The 15,261-nt window shown below is 44.8% G+C and overlaps 2 protein-coding genes across 2 annotated transcripts; one reads left to right on the top strand and one right to left on the bottom strand.

The window, feature by feature from the left end:
• The first annotated feature begins 742 nt into the window (after positions 1-742).
• On the top strand, positions 743-7,076 carry LOC104122264 (NACHT, LRR and PYD domains-containing protein 1a). Its single transcript, XM_035890045.1, has 10 exons — positions 743-857; positions 1,124-1,177; positions 2,402-2,452; positions 2,937-2,966; positions 4,109-4,156; positions 4,246-4,289; positions 4,406-4,455; positions 5,232-5,790; positions 6,412-6,546; positions 6,841-7,076. Exons 1-10 carry the CDS (start codon positions 743-745, stop codon positions 7,000-7,002), a joined length of 1,248 nt encoding a protein of 415 aa, XP_035745938.1. The 3' UTR covers positions 7,003-7,076.
• Positions 7,077-12,763: 5,687 nt separating this feature from the next.
• IL12A (interleukin 12A) lies at positions 12,764-15,236 on the bottom strand. Its single transcript, XM_009634361.1, has 5 exons — positions 15,159-15,236; positions 14,134-14,241; positions 13,988-14,029; positions 13,780-13,884; positions 12,764-12,931 (listed from the first exon to the last, which is right to left on the bottom strand). The coding sequence occupies exons 1-5, from the start codon at positions 15,234-15,236 to the stop codon at positions 12,764-12,766; spliced, it is 501 nt and encodes a 166-aa protein (XP_009632656.1).
• Positions 15,237-15,261: the final 25 nt, after the last annotated feature.

Here is a 15,261-nt window from a genome sequence, read left to right as displayed (position 1 = left end):
GCCTCCTGAGCTGAGCTGCCGAAGAGCAACTGCTGTGGCTTGGCTTCACTGTTGCCAGCATCCCTCGGCATCGCCAGGGCGGCACTGAAATCCCTCCCCTGCCTCCAAAGAGCGAGGGACTGTTTGATCTTTCCCTGCTCACGTGGCATACGGCTGCTGTTCCAGCTGGCTGCTGGGGGCTGGGATATTTGCTCATGCCACCGAAGCGATGGAGAGCTGGATGTCACCTGCTGCTTTATGGTAGCTGTGCCCAGGGTGATTCCCTTCCTCAGCAGCAGCTTTTATGGTGGTTATTGAGTGGGGCCCCAGGAAGGGCGTTGTGGAGTTTTGTGGAGCTCCATGGAAAGGTTTCCAGACCCGGTCTTTATCCCTAAATGATAAAACCAGCACATGTCCCCTTTTCAAGAGTGAATGGAGACTGAAGGTTGGTCTGAATTTGCCACAGGCACAAATGGGAGTCATCTCCCACATCTGAGCTTCCATGTTTATCTGAGCTTCGTGCCTTGCTGAAGAAGATTGGTTGGATTGCTACCAAAACCAACGGGCACCTGGCACACAAATTCTGGGCACTTTGCAAAAGGGGCCGGGGCTGAGGGCTTGTGCTTTTGGGAAATGTACAGGAGAGCCAGGTCTCCCTAGCAGAGCCAGGGCAAGAGCCAGGGCCATGGGTGATGTTAGAGAAAAGTATTTTTTAAGCCCCATCCTAAGTTACCTCCAGTTCCCTGGCTGAAGCCAGGGAGCGATGCCAGTGGGCAGGGAGGTGGGTAGATGCCCGCAGCAAAGGACTGATGGATCTGCTCATGTATCTCACGTTTTGCCTTCCAGCGGAGCTGAGTCCCTCTCTTCAGATGAAAAAGGTACAGTAATTTTGTGAAATACAGCGCTTCAAATGGGTTTGTTAGGAGAAATGCCCATCCTTCGGGATGGAAATGACAATTTTGTAACTGCTGGCTTTAAAAAACGTGGTGTAATGCCTTAGTTTAGTGGATGAGAGTTTTGATTTATTTATACTGATCTTTATTTGCTATTTATTCACTTCCTCTGACCTGCATAGTACAAAAACACCAAGAGAAGAGTTAGATCTTTTTCAAGCTTATTTTCCCCAACTGCTTTTCTCTTGCAGAGGTGGCAGCCAACGGTGCGGAGGGAGAGGGCTCGGCTGAGGAGCACCCAGCGGGTGAGCACACACATGGCTGAGGGCTCTCCCTGCGTGTGGGATGGTGTGGCTGGCCTTGCACCCACCATTTCCCTGCAATGTGATAAAACCACAGTGTAGACACTGCTCCAACTCCTCAAGTCACTTGCTTTGCAATACTTACGTTTATAAGAATAATTTATTAAGCCACTCCAACTCCTCAAGTCACTTGCTTTGCAATACTGGTTTCTCTCCAACTTACGTTTATAAGAATAATTTATTAAGCCGAGTATGGTGCATCCCCTTGAGTCAGGTCACTGGTGGGACACACCAGCTGCCACCGATGCTTCTCCCACCTCATGTGCATGTCACAGAAAACCATAATTTAGCTGGGTGAACTGGGATGTGTCACGGGTGAAGCTCCAAAATAGTCCCAGGTTGTATAAAACATTAAAATAAAGCATCCTGAACATCACGTGTACCCTTCAGGAGGGCCTGCGTGACCCCTAATTCTCCTCTGATGCTGGGATTTGCTGCTCGGATGCTCCTCCCTGCCGAAGTGGTTTTTCTACCTTGTTATATAATCTAACTTGCTGACCAGCCTGATGTATTTAAACTTCTACATTGTCCTGCTTTCGGCTGGCATGGAGTTAATTTTCTTCCTAGTAGCTGGCATGGTGCTGTGGTTTGGATTTGGGATGAGAATAATGTTGCTAACACCCTGATGGTTCAGTTGTTGCTGAGCAGGGCTTATACCAGGCAAGGGCTTTGCAGCTTCCCCTGCTCTGCCAGGGGCACAAGGGACTGGGAGGGGGCACGGCCAGGACAGCTGACCCCAACTGGCCCAAGGGCTATTCCAGACCATAGGGTGTCATGCTCAGTATAGAAACTGGGGGAGTAGGATGGGGAGTGGTGACCGCTGCTCAGGGATGGGCTGGGCATCAGTCAGTGGATGGTGAGCAATTGAATTGTGCATCACTTGCTTTGTATATTCTTTTATCATTATTATTATTATTGTTGTTATTTTTTTAATTATTTTCCTCTGCTCTTTTATTAAACTGTCTTTCAACCCATGGGTTTTACTTTTTTTCCCAGATTCTCTCCTGCCTCCCACTGGGGGGTGGGAAAGGGGAGAGAGAATGAGTGGCTGCGCGGGGCTTAGTTGCCAGCTGGGGGTAAACCACAACACAGATGTATCCTTTTACTTACCTGTGGCATTGCTTTATTTCATTCTGCCTGTGACTAATGGGGTGTAATTTTGTTAAGGAGAGGACAGTTCCGAAGACAGCTCCAGCAGTAGCTCAGAAGAGGAGCCAGGTGAGCATCGTGTTGCGATTTATGTATATTTTCCCTTTTGAAAATGTATGTTCAGTTTAAACCAGCTGCTTTTCATGGGAATAGTCTCAGGGTTATTGTATAAGGCTGTTAATTCAGTGATTGCATGCTGAAAAGCAGAACGATATTTTTTGTGAGCAAATGATTTCCTAGCTGCTCAGTTTTGAGCAGGGCAATAATAGAGGAGCAGCAGCTAATGTTGCTTTAGCCTCATAGACACAATACATGCAGATGTTTTTACACCACAGTAGTTGTCCCAACACCAAGAGGCTATAAATCTGCTTAAAAGTTGGCAGCAAAAGTGGCAAAACAGGATGGACAGGAAAAGAATTAAAGGAAGCGTTTGTTGTTGATGAAAAGCCTGTGGGTTTGTGCTTACATGGGTTACACCACCAGCAGTTTATTCTGGTTTCATGCAAGATTGATAGTCTTTAGTTAAATAATTATGAAGTTTTTTTCTCATCAGATGCAGAGGAGTTGGATGGAAGAAGGTTGGGTGAGTGTGCTTTTGTTTTGTTCCTTATATCTGCCTTGCAAGTTGTGAGGTAGCCAACATGGATAAGGGATGCGTGAGGGTAATGATAAGTGATGGCAAGAGAGTGATTTAGTGCTGGCCCGGCTGTCACCTCCGTGTCTTTTGGTAAAACTGTTTGCTAGGGAGCATACCCAAGAAGGGGGGTGCATGGGGTGCATGCGCGGTGCACGCTTCCTGCCTCTGTTTGCAAATGGAGCCCGGCACGGGGCTGTGGGTGCAGGGAGATGCCGGACAGAGCCAAGGCACCCTTCCTTGCCCACTTGCCACGGGTGGCCCCAGGTCACTGCAGCCCCGCTGCAGCTCGGGGACTGAAATAGCATCGCCGCGGGAAGGGAGCCAACGCGCGGGCGGGTGTTTGCCTGATGTTCTCCAGGCTGCTCCCTGCAGCAATACGTTTTCTGCCTCTCCCACATCTGCCTGCTCAGGAGGGTCTTGGTGTCCCAGGATGACTTTGGGACAGCCCGGCTGGAGTCCCTGCTTGCAGGGAGGGGTGTTGGTGGGACAGGGAGCAGGAGCGAGCAGCACAGTGCCCGTGCCCCCGCACGCTGGCAGCCAGCCCGTCCTCACACCTTGTCACAACAGCTCTGCCGCTCGGCTGCTGCAAAATCCACCCTTCGGGCTAACAGCTTTTGCCCGATGTGTCAGCACCGCTTGCTTTCTTTTGTGTTGGGGGTTAGTAAGGAGGGTTCAGGCACTTTTAAATCACTTTAGGAACACAGACGCTGCAAATAGTATGGTTACATGCTCACTCTGAAGCGCCGTTGCCAGCTTCTGTGCCAGGTGGTTGAACTTTGTGCTTGGCACGATGAGACTCATCCTGGGGACGAGTCTTTTTTTTTAACCCCTGTGAAGATTTCCAGTAGTTTGGGCAATTTATGAGCACTTGATAAATTTTGTGTCCTGATGTTCAGCTTCATCCCCACGCTGTGCGAAGCCTGCACGTGCAGGTGTGCAAGTGTGCTAAGTAAGAGCTTAGTCTTAGGAATATTTTCCTTAGGTAATTTTTAAAGTAAACAAATTAAGCTAACGGGTTGTCCTTGCTGAATATGGGAGCAGAAACCTGCTGGAGGCTGAAGCATTTGCTGCAAACTTCTTTTTTGTAGATGAAGAACAAGAGGAGAAGGAATTGATACCGCCCTGCGATGAGTCAGGTAGTAACAGATGTCTTAGGGGTTGCGTTTTTTTCTGAGTATTTAATTACTTTGCTTTTAATGAGCTGATCTTCCTGTTTTCTTGCTAGGAGTGAACTGTCTGCCACCCTGTGAGCATTGCAGAAATGCAAATGTACGTTTATAAAAAAAACCAAACCCACATATTTTGCATGAGATAATCTGCAAATTGTAATTCTGCTCTCTCATCACCTTTTAAAATATGTATTTTTCTTTTATCCATTTGTATAGGACCAGAAGGAGCAAGTGACCCCCAGGAGACTTTGTGGAGGACAGCATGTGTATGGTTTTTTTAATATAATGGCTATACATTTATATTGTTCTCATCAAGATACTTCCCTTTTCCATTTAAGTGGGAAAAAGACTCATTTGCTGTACAAATACATTTGCAGTTATGATGGATGCCCCCAAATCCTTAAAAATAAACAATTTGGAGCAGCTGCCCATGCTGCCTGAAGGTCCTGGTCCAAGAAAGCTCTTGGGATGACTTCCTGCCTGCCTCATCTCGCTGCAGTAATTAACATCAGGCACATTTCTACATGGGTTTTTTTTGGGTCTGGACACGCATGAGGGGTCTTGCCCTGCTTCACAAGAACACTCGTCCACCCCATTTGCACTGACCTTGCATTTTTCAGTGGACGCCAGCCTCGTGCTCCCTCTCGCTGGCTTGGAAGTTGTCATCAGGGTGTGATGTTGGTGTTGTCCACGTATGATGTTGATGTTGTCAGTGTATGATGTTGGCTCCGACGTTGGTGGGAGCTGGGCTGAGCCCTTCATGTAAAAGCAGCTGCCTCATTTGCAGGAAACATTATGCAGAACGTTCATCACAGCTATTTTGCATGCACTGGCTGGGTCCTCCTGGCCAGCTTTTAACACCCCAGTAACGGTTTAAACATAGAGACTGGAGAAAAAAAGTTGTGGCTTCTGTGCCATTCAGATAAAGTGCTCTGTGCTTGCTGGGAAGGGAGTTTCTCTGTTATCCCTTGCAAACCACATTGTTATGGTATTTACTAGGCGGTGGAAACTAAACTAACCAGGTCACTCTTGCCCATTACAGAGTGCAGCTGGACGCAGAGGGGACTTACCAGTGCAGCCTCACAGGCTTGATTTTTGAGGTAACGGGGGCCGTCAAAATCACATATTCCCTCTTATCCTGGAGCAAATACGCCAACCTCGTGGAAAAGCCGTGGATCGTGGGCGGCCCGCTCTTCGACGTGCGCTGTGACTCAGCCTCCGCTCTCACCTCCATCCAGTTTCCCCACTCCCTCTGTCTCGGCGGTGAGTGCCGGCCACCGGCCCGGCGGGCGCGGGAGGCTGCCGGCTTCCCGGCGCAGGAGGCGCTGAGGTGGCCCTGTGTCCCCGCAGATCATGGCGCTGGCATGGCCTTCAAGGTTTTGCACATCAAAGGCGAGGGTGCAGCCATCGAGCCCTCCGCCGACTACTCAGCCTCGCACGTGAAGTGGCTGGTGAGCTCGCTCTCGCCGGTGGGACCGCTCATCCAGAGCCAGGAGCCGGTGCAGTACCACGGGGCCGTCATCCTCTACAAAGTCATCGATGAGCATCCCTCCTTGTCCTTTCGGGTCTATGTGGCTACAAACAACGACTCCTTTATAAAGGTATGGCTCATGTCAGGGGTGTAGGGTGGCATGATGTAGAAATACTGGCAGGGTGGGTTATGGGGGTGCTATGTTGAGGATGGGGTATGGCAAAGAGAAGCTCTTCTGCAATAATAATACAATTTTATATATGTATATAATGGGACTTCCATATCAAAAAGGTCTGCCAAGTTACTATATTTAAGGAAATATACTCGCCCACATGCTCACTCACAAGCTGCTATAGAAAAGAAATACATCAGAAACCTGTTTGCCACCAAAATCCACGGAGCTCAGGATTTGTACCTGAAAGAGATTCTTGTCTTCTCATGCATTGCCCCCTCCCAGTATGTAGGCAAACACTAGAAGAGGCTGGCAACAAATAACCTTCCTTTTATTTGGGTTGCAAACTCTTCTATTTATTTTCACCCATGTAGCCCAACAGCTGAAGAAGTTTATTTGATGTTTTTTGAGCATAGTGTTTAGTGCAGTTTTCAGTACATTTTGCCATGTGGAACAGGTTGGGGCCATTTCATACAGCTGGGGACAGAGAAAAGCGCAAGGAGCTACATGAGCACAGGTTTTAAATGGTAATTCCTTTACTGAGGAGAGTAATCTTTAAATTGTATTTTCAAATTTTAGGATATCTCAAGGGCCGTAAAACATTCAAATAAGAAATTCATTAAAATTGACAAGCCCCCTGTATGCCAGAAATTACTACAGAAAGGAAAGAGGTATAGATTAGTTTGTGAGCCAGAAGCCGAAATAACTCCAGAGGTAAGTCCCTCACACAGCCCTCATTCTGTGCGTTGTAGCTGGGTTGGAAACGTGGTGCAAAACAGCTTTTCCTGCACTAGTATTAAGGGCATTTTTCACATTCATTTGCTATCGCTGCAGAAAGCGTTTGCCTCTTACAGTCCTAAAATTTTGGGATGAAATCCTGACGCCAAAGTCAATAGCGAAAACTCTGGGGAGATTAGAGTTGGGCTCAGAGCTGTGCCAACAGGCAAATACTCCTCTTCAGTTTATGTTTGGATAAATGTTTATTTTTAATGTATTTACATTGTGTAGGAAATTGAATTTGTTGATGGATCTCTCCTGAAACTAAAAAGTTACATTGAAGTCTATTTGGAGAAACCCGACGACTTCACCTTGTCTTTGGTTGAGCTGGAGTCTGATGCGGTTGTGTGGAAAGCAAAACTAAGAGAGAGTGAGTCTTTGGTCTTCCCATGACTGGTTTGTTCCTGCTGGAAAGATGCAGGAGCTGGGATATAATTCCACCCTTAGACGCACTGAAATTCTTTTTGATAAAACAGAAAGAGAAAGAGCTCTGGGAGGTCACGTAGTGGGTGTCGCAGTAACCTGCAGAATCCCTCGTGAGCAAATAGGCAGAGGCTTCAGGGCTGTGGGGTGTGCAGGAGGATGCCCCGCTTCAGTTTTAGTTATTAGGAATAATATGCAATCTCTATTGCATATCATAGATGGTGTGCTGCAGCACGCCGGGTAAAAGGGGAAAGATCTCCTCATTGTATAAAACCTTAGCTCAACAGCCGGAATCCACCCAAGAGCTTGGTTTTGTGCCTGAGAATTGTTGGATGCAGGGCATAGCAATGGGAATTCCTGCCTCACCTTTTGTTTCCTCTGAAAACTGTTTGCCAGGTGACTGGATACACTACGATCAGAACAAAAACAAGCAGAAAAGCAGCGCAGTCAGTAAGTCCATTGGAAAATAAGTTGGGGTTGCTTATTTTCCATGTACCTCACTTGTTTGTTGCAGCTCAAGGGATACGAGAGAAGTAACATCACCTCTCCCTTGCTGCTTAGGTGTCAAAAGACGGAAGCCATCCATCGGCATTTTGGAAGAAGATGAGCTCTGTAGCAAAAAGCAAAAGACCAGCAACATTGCAGGTAGAGCATTTCTGTGTCATTTAAAATAAGTTTTGTGGGGTTTTCTTTGTATGCCATGAGTTGAACTTGAGCTCACTTTTCTAAAGACTTCCATGAATCTGAGCATGGAATATAGGAGGAGAAAGTGCTGGGTTTGTAGATGCAGGATTTGTACCTACATTTGTATACTTTGGTACACTTTGTCACTCGTTTGGTGAGTAAAAGGGGAGAAGCAGCTAGGAAATTTGCTTTATAAGGACCAGCTAAATTGGTATTGTCTTCTAAGACTGGGAAATAATGGCTGCTTTTGGAAGAGGTTTCCGCTACGTGTCTCAGATTTTGCTTTTGGGATACGTCCTGAGCCGTTCTAGGCTGATTTTTTTCTGAAAAAAAAAATTTTTTTTGAAAAAAATTTTTTCTGAAAAAAAAAATCACCTCCCATTTATTGTTGACATGTGAGGTTCTGATGGTAAGAAATGCTTGTTGTCTGGGAGCTCCCACCCAGAAACTACTCATTTACTAATGGTTACTTAGAAAAAAACCAGAAGAAATAATATTGGTTCAATAGATAATGGAAAAAAACCCAGCAAAAGTAGCCATGTAGGTGCGTGTTTATGGGTGCATGCAGCCACCAGAGGGAGAGCTTCCATCCCTCAAAACTCAGTTTGATGTGTAATTGGTGTCACCGAGGAGGAAAGCGGCTCAGTCTGTGCAACTGCGCTGGCTGAGAACTCTGAGCCGTTGTAATTAAAGGTAAAACAAACATCTGGAGCAGCTGTAGGTTTCCAGAAAAACTGGCATCTGAATTTGCCAGGAGGTAATGAGTGCTTAGCATGGCCTTAACGTTACACGTCTCAAAATCTCTGGGTGCTCGGTAACCTAATGTACAGTTCGTACAGTTTTTCTGCTAGATGAATAGCTGCTTATAAATGGGAAAAAAAAAAATTTACAGCAGCCAGCATGCAATCAGATGTTGTCATCTTCATGAACCAGGCTTCTTAGTCCTTCAGGTCCTTTTCTCCAGCGCTTGGCTCTGACCTTGCTGGATAATCTGAATAATAAGATCACCTTCATCGTATGTCCCCAGCCACTCACAGAACTAATGGCGTCATTTAGTTACAAGTTTAATGAGAAAAGCAATGGTAAATCTGATTTTTGTTCTGTCTTTTCAGATGGAATTGAAACAAAAAACTTAACTGATCAACAGCTGATGGTGATCGCAAAGTTGTTTGATAGGCAGTGGAGAGAAATTGCCATTGAGTGTCTTGAGATGGGAATGAAAGACATTGAGCAGATTCAGGCAACAGAGAAAGAAGTTAATATGCAAAAATTTCTGTTGTTAAGTAAGTGGAGAGACAGAGAGCAAAGCAACGGAACTGCAGAAGCTTTGCACGAATGTCTCCGTGAAAAAGCTCCCTATGAGATACTGCAAGTCCTACAAGGTATCGCCTTCCCATTATATTTATTTAATTACATCATTGTGTTTCAGATGTATTTTAAGAATTCTCATCAGAGTTTACTGAATACCTAGTACAAGTTTTACTACGTACGTCAAAATTATCTCCCTTCTAATATTAGCAATGACTTACTTTCTTGTGGCATTTTTATACTTCCCTTCAGAAACCGATACAAAATGAATAATATTTTTGCACCGACTGCGTTGAGAGTACTCTCACCATGACCCAGCCATCATGGCCAAACCAGTCAGCGTTATATACCCAAACCAGTTCTTGGTTTTCTCAGGGAGTCCAAAGAAGAGATGTTTGGGTCTTTACTCTTAGTATTTTGGGAAGGGTTAATTAACACCTTCCCCTGACAGATGACTTACTGGTTCGGTCCCACAGACCACAGTGTGTATTTCCTTACTGCCCATGGGTGCTCCCACTGATTCCTGGGGGACTCTTGTGTTCAGTTCATCCTTCGCATACCAAAGTTGTTTAGTGGGCTGAGAACTGAACCAGCCAAGGGGAATCCTTCTTAAAAATGAAATATATATATATATTTAGGAAAAAGGAAAAGCTTTGCTCTTTCTTAACTCTCCCTAAAAGCAGCCTGGCTTCCAAGGGCAGAGAGCTGCTTGTGCTCCCTTGCTCATCTGACCCTGCCTGTGCCATAGCCTTGTGTTGCCTCGTAAGCTTTTGGAACATTTATGATTCAACTTGAATATTGCAGTAACTTGTAGAGATCAGATAATCCATGTGTGTTTGTTCGTGTTCCTTTCCTCAGGTTTCTCGTCTCATTGATGAGCTAGAAGGAACGTGGTGGGAGCTTCCCCAGCCAGCCATTAATGCTTCTCCGGCCGCTTCCCTGGGATCTTGCTGAGATTTGGGAAGGAAGATGCAAGGCATCATCACTCATCGGAAAGTTTAGGTAGGATCTTTGCAAGAAATGTGAATGAAATTTTGCACGGGTATAAGCACACGTAAGACTTCCAGGAGCAATTACTCATGTGGTGGATCCCCGCATCGCGGCTGGGAGTGCCAGGCTTCACGGATGGGGAAACCCAACACTGCCAGCCAGCGTTGTCTCATTTGAGCCAGTCCTAAAAGACATGAACACTGGAAGAAAACAGTTTACCTTGTTCAGGTATATGTTCATTATCTGGAAATGTTTTTATTTACATCAGGGAAAGACAGGGAGGAAAGTTACACAGAAACTTTCGTCCCCTTAAAAAAAAAATTGAACTATCAGAATCATGAGGTACATTGTATTTCTCACAGATGGCCAAGATCAGGGAAGAATAATCCTAAACTTCCAGATAAATTCCTTTGCATAATCACTGTATATATACGTAATTACTGTATATACTCGTGTACATTCAGTCCTTGTTAAGCTGTGGTTCTGTTTTCTAAAAACCCGAAGACTGGTGTCATGGGAGCACCACTATTTACTTCAGGCAGCTTTGAATTTTCCCTGGGAATTTCTTCTTCACCCTTTCCTGTATAGTCTGTCTTAATTTTTATGAGATAATTTTTTATGTTGTATAATTTTTTTTGTACTATAAACTTTTTATACTTTTTTTTTTACCTGTTTAATTTTAACTTGAATAGAATTAGGTAGGTGCTTAAACAAAAGTAGAAGAAGCCAAATCTCTGCGAAGGCTGTTACTCTGTCGACAATACACATGCCACAGGATTTTGAAAGATGTGGAAATAATGTTATTTGCAGAAGAGAGCGGTGACACGATACAGGAGATTGTCTTGTTTTTAAAGACATGGGATTCTTTTGATCATCGTCGTATGCTTATGAAAGAAAAGGCATACTTTTAAAAATAAGGATTAAAAAGGAAGCAATTATACCCTATTTATGTATGATTTTTTGATTTTTTTTTTTTATTTTTAATTTTAGCTCTTAGATGAAATGTTGCAAGATGGTTGTATGTTGTGGGCCAGCTTTTGAACCCTTGATGCTCCACTGCTATGTACATCCCAGAGGGTGGCTGAGGAAAAGGGCTGCATTGGTGCCCAGGACCTCATGGGCTCTTCTGCCAATGTGGCTTTTTAGGGGGGGAAAAAAAGCTATTGGGAGGCAAGGAAGCTCGTGTGGGGCTCTCCATCCTCAGATGGAGCTGCCCTTGGCTCTTCTCTCTGGGACAAGTGGGGGGAAATTGCCATCGGGGGACCTTTAAGATACCCAGTGCAAACAAAGCTCTAATAGGACCCTCTGGCCAGAAGCAGAAATCAATAAATCTAAGCTGGAAATAAGATGCTTGTTTGTAATAACGAGGGTAGCTGGATAGCGTAGCAGATGGTCAAAAGACATGATAAGGTCTTCAACCCTCAGGTCCTTTAAATCAAAATCAAGAACCTTTTAAAAAAGTATATTTCTGTGGTCTATCAGTTTGGCTTTGTCCAGTTCTTGCTGGCAAGAGGAATGAAAACATTACAGTTGTAAGGTAAGAGCAACCTCGTGCAACTCAGTCTATGTGGCGGGTGATCTGTGGGAGCAGGGACCACGGCTCTGGATCCATCAGAAAGCTGTGGGAATGTATAAGATTGCATTTTAAGATGGTGTGGTGTGCAGGTAACCCCAACACTTGGGGAAGAAGGGAGAGGAAGAGGAGGATGGCAGCGGTCCCCTTGGCATTTGGAAGAGCAAAGGGCCCCACCGGCCCCTTGGCATCGAAGGGGGCTGCTTGGAGGTCCTTAAGGAGATGGGAGGGCAGAGCTTGGAGAAACCAAGCAAGGGGAGAGAGCTGAAGAGCAAGGTGCTGATGAGGTGATGAGAGGCAGCGGGGCCCGGCTGGGACACTGCCAAAGTCACTGCTCGGCCAAGGGCAGATGTGAGGAAGAGGGGATGGATGCCTTCATCTGTGCTGGCTTACATACTGCAGGTGGGAGTTGGGAAGGTAATCATGCCGACATCCCTCCTGGCCTTCAAAACCACGCATAAATCCTTGCCTCTCTGAAACAAACAATTTAGCCATTGATTGTGGTGGGGCCAGGATTTCACCCCAGAAACTGTGTAACTGGCTAGAAAAATCACCATAAATGAGGATGAAATCGAGTGGGTTGCTTTGAGTGTTCAGTCTGAGAGAAAACTCCACACGAAACACATCTGACGTAAGTAACAAGACAGAAACAGGATTTTAAAATACGATACCAGTGCTGAGTGTTACTATGGTATACGTTTACATGCCAGCAATATTCAAAGTATTTTAAAAAAGTATTCATGCTATATCACAAGGAAGAAAAAAAAGAAGTCACCACATTTTTTATGCAAACTTCAATTTTATTAGGCAATAAATAGAATAAATAAGGAATATAATCTTAAGTTGATTATTATAAATATGTTTCCCTTTCTGAAAATTACAGCTGAATAAATAAGTTAAGACAAATTACAGCTGAGTGTTCAGTGGTTTGAGAACATTTTGGTACTACAATGTAGCTTATTTTCTAGAAACCTAGAAGTTTAACATGAAGGCTTAAAAGGCACTGACAAGATCTCACTAGAATGTGATATATAAGAAACTCAGTGAAATATTATGCACTTGGTTCCTAAAAAAAGCCCCCAACCACCTCGCAGGATGTTGACTCTACTATTTTTTTTTTTTCTCCAAAACATCCTTAGGTCAAATTTATACCCAAAGTGCTGGAGGGCTGGGGGCTTACAGCGAGCTCTCCGGAGAGGTCAGGTAGTTCATCATCCTGTTGATGGTGACCGTGCGGATTTGGAAGGCGTGAAGGATGCTGCAGAGCCTCATCCTCCCCTTGAAGGAGGTCAGCCCCGCGCCTGCTGGCGGCTGCGGCACGCTCCTGCTGCTGGTCTTCAGGGTCTGGGAAGAGGTAGGGGCGTTATGAACTATTACCAGAAAGTGGCTAAAACAAAAAACCTCTTTAGGTTTTTCACTCCCTGAGTGAGAAATGACAAAACTTAGAAATAAGAATGTATTATTATCCTAAATGAAAATTTTGAAATATTTAATGATATAATTAATGGACTTAGGATGTGCAGCTGTACTTCCCTTGAGACAAAAATGTCCATTCATCCACAAAGGCTCTTTCTGCCCAGGAGGAAAGATGCTTTTTTAGTAATAAGTCTACAGCCAACTTTGTTGAGCAACCCCTTAGACTGCACTCATCTGCCCTCGGCCAGAATCTCCAGGCTATTGGGAGATGCTGTGTCAATACAAAGGCAATGAAGTTTTTTTTTTTTTTTTTTTTTAAGTAGCTTTCATTAAACAAACAAGCAAGCTTTTAACATCTATTCCCTGTACTCACTAATAATATGTAACAACGTTCATACATCCTATTTCATATTCAGTATACCAGGTCTATCATGTTTCAGTACTGGGAAGAGAAATAGAGCAATGTCCCTGTGTTTTTGAGCTGAGGAACTACCAGAAAATCTTGCAAGAGCAGAGCAGTGTGAAAGAAGGAGGGCTGCTAAGGAGCCCTACATCTGAGTCCTGATGTGTTGACAAAACGCCAAAGCAAAACTATGAAGATACACATAATTCATAAGAATCCAGCTCCTTCTGGGGAAAAACAGCAACAGGCAATTTTTTACATTACCAGGTTAAAGACAGGTCACTATTTGACTGACTACAGCATAAAGCACGCTGGATTAAAAACTCTGGTTTAAGACAGAAGTCATAGAAAGGAAGGAGACAGAAATACCTACTTTCATCATTTCATCAATAGTCACCAGCACATTTTGATCATTGAGGTTCTTCAGCTCTGCCCTGTAGGCATTCAGATCCTCATAGATGCCCTGCAGGCATTTACTCTGCAAAAGTCAGAATTATTAGGGAACGCGGGAGTCTGTTGTGAAATGCTTTAAACATACAAGAAGCAAAAGAAGGGGTTCTTTTGGGAAACTTGCAGCTTACCGTATCAAAAGTAGATCTTCCCAGTGCTGGACAGTTTCCAGTCTGCAAATTAAAGAAGAAATGAGACACGGTGATTTTGTGGAACTGTGAGTTATACAGCTGTTCCATGAAAACATGATGCTGAAGCTTGACGTAATTTTTTTTACCCCTGGATCCTCAGATGTGCAAGCTTTTATCGTGTTGATTTGATTCTCAGTGATATCTTCAAGATCAACCTCTTCAAGGGTACATTCAAATCCCAGCGTGCCGAGATCCTGTGTCAAAAAGGGAATAAAAAAGGGTCATTGAATCACCACCACAGTACTGTGTATGTATATATGTAAGTACACACAATTATCAGCGATGCATCACAGCTGTCTGCACTCAGCTGAATCCTAGGACTGAGGCTGTGGGAAGACTATGGTTAAATACACAAGCTAGTGAACAGACTGAGACTGAAATGCATGTGGCAGTTGCGTTTAATGGGAATAAGCTCAGGCTTTGCACAGATTTGTTTTATATATTGTTGGAAATTGCACTGCCTCCATTACTTTAAATTATTCTCTCGGACATTGAATCTATTGAGAGCTTTGTGTTGCTATAGCTTCAACTGTAAAGTATCTTAGAAAGTGAAAAATTACTAATACCATCTGCATAGACATTTAACAATGCCTACCAACCTACCACAAGGATGGGAACAATGCACCTATTTAGTGATGGGGGTTTTTGTGGTTCTCTGAGATGAAGCTTGCAAAAATAATAGGGAATTTTAGCAAAAAAAAAAAAAAAAATCCCCTTGGCACTACTGCCAGGGGGCTTTAGTGTGGAAAGTTGCTACAGCACCAAACAAACCAGCAGCACCAGCAACACCATGCAAACCTAACAACAAAGTCAGGAGCGAGTATTTCCTGAGCCAGCTCTCGGGGGCCTTAGAGAAAGATTGTGTTCAAAACTGAGAGCATTCAAAACGGCTGTTGACGTGCTGCTGGGGGGGCTGAGGGGGGGTGTGTTTTTGTGGGGCTGCAGTGAATAAGGGCTGAGAAAGACACCTGAGCAAATCCCCATCCTAAAGGGCTGGTCAGGGGAGGCATGAAACCAAAGGCCAGGGATAGAGTCTTAAAGAGAGTTTATAGAGAGCTTCTGCCTGCCCTCCGGGGTACCCTCACCAACCCATCGCTGCCCTCCGGGGTACCCGCACCAACCCATCGCTGCCCTCCGGGGTACCCCCACCAACCCATCGCTGCTCTCCTGGGTACCCGCACCAACCCATCGCTGCCCTCCTGGGTACCCCCACC

The sequence above is a fragment of the Egretta garzetta genome, unplaced genomic scaffold (genome assembly GCF_000687185.1).
Source record: "Egretta garzetta isolate BGI_Z169 unplaced genomic scaffold, ASM68718v1 scaffold172, whole genome shotgun sequence".
NCBI classification, from domain to species: Eukaryota; Metazoa; Chordata; class Aves; order Pelecaniformes; family Ardeidae; genus Egretta; species Egretta garzetta.
This window is presented reverse-complemented; position numbering and strand designations above follow the sequence as displayed.

What these genes read in the sequence shown, in the direction of transcription:
- LOC104122264 (XM_035890045.1), top strand. Translation starts at nt 743, where the DNA reads ATGCCAGTGGGCAGGGAGGTGGGTAGATGCCCGCAGCAAAGGACTGAT. An exon ending in GTTGGATGGAAGAAGGTTGG is followed by an intron (nt 2,967 to 4,108) that starts GTGAGTGTGCTT and finishes TCTTTTTTGTAG; the next exon opens with ATGAAGAACAAGAGGAGAAG. An exon ending in AAGCCGAAATAACTCCAGAG is followed by an intron (nt 6,547 to 6,840) that starts GTAAGTCCCTCA and finishes TACATTGTGTAG; the next exon opens with GAAATTGAATTTGTTGATGG.
- IL12A (XM_009634361.1), bottom strand. Translation starts at nt 15,236, where the DNA reads ATGGGTTGGTGCGGGTACCCAGGAGAGCAGCGATGGGTTGGTGGGGGT. An exon ending in GCAGCGATGGGTTGGTGCGG is followed by an intron (nt 14,242 to 15,158) that starts GTACCCCGGAGG and finishes TTTTTGACACAG; the next exon opens with GATCTCGGCACGCTGGGATT. An exon ending in CTATTGATGAAATGATGAAA is followed by an intron (nt 12,932 to 13,779) that starts GTAGGTATTTCT and finishes ACCTCTTCCCAG; the next exon opens with ACCCTGAAGACCAGCAGCAG.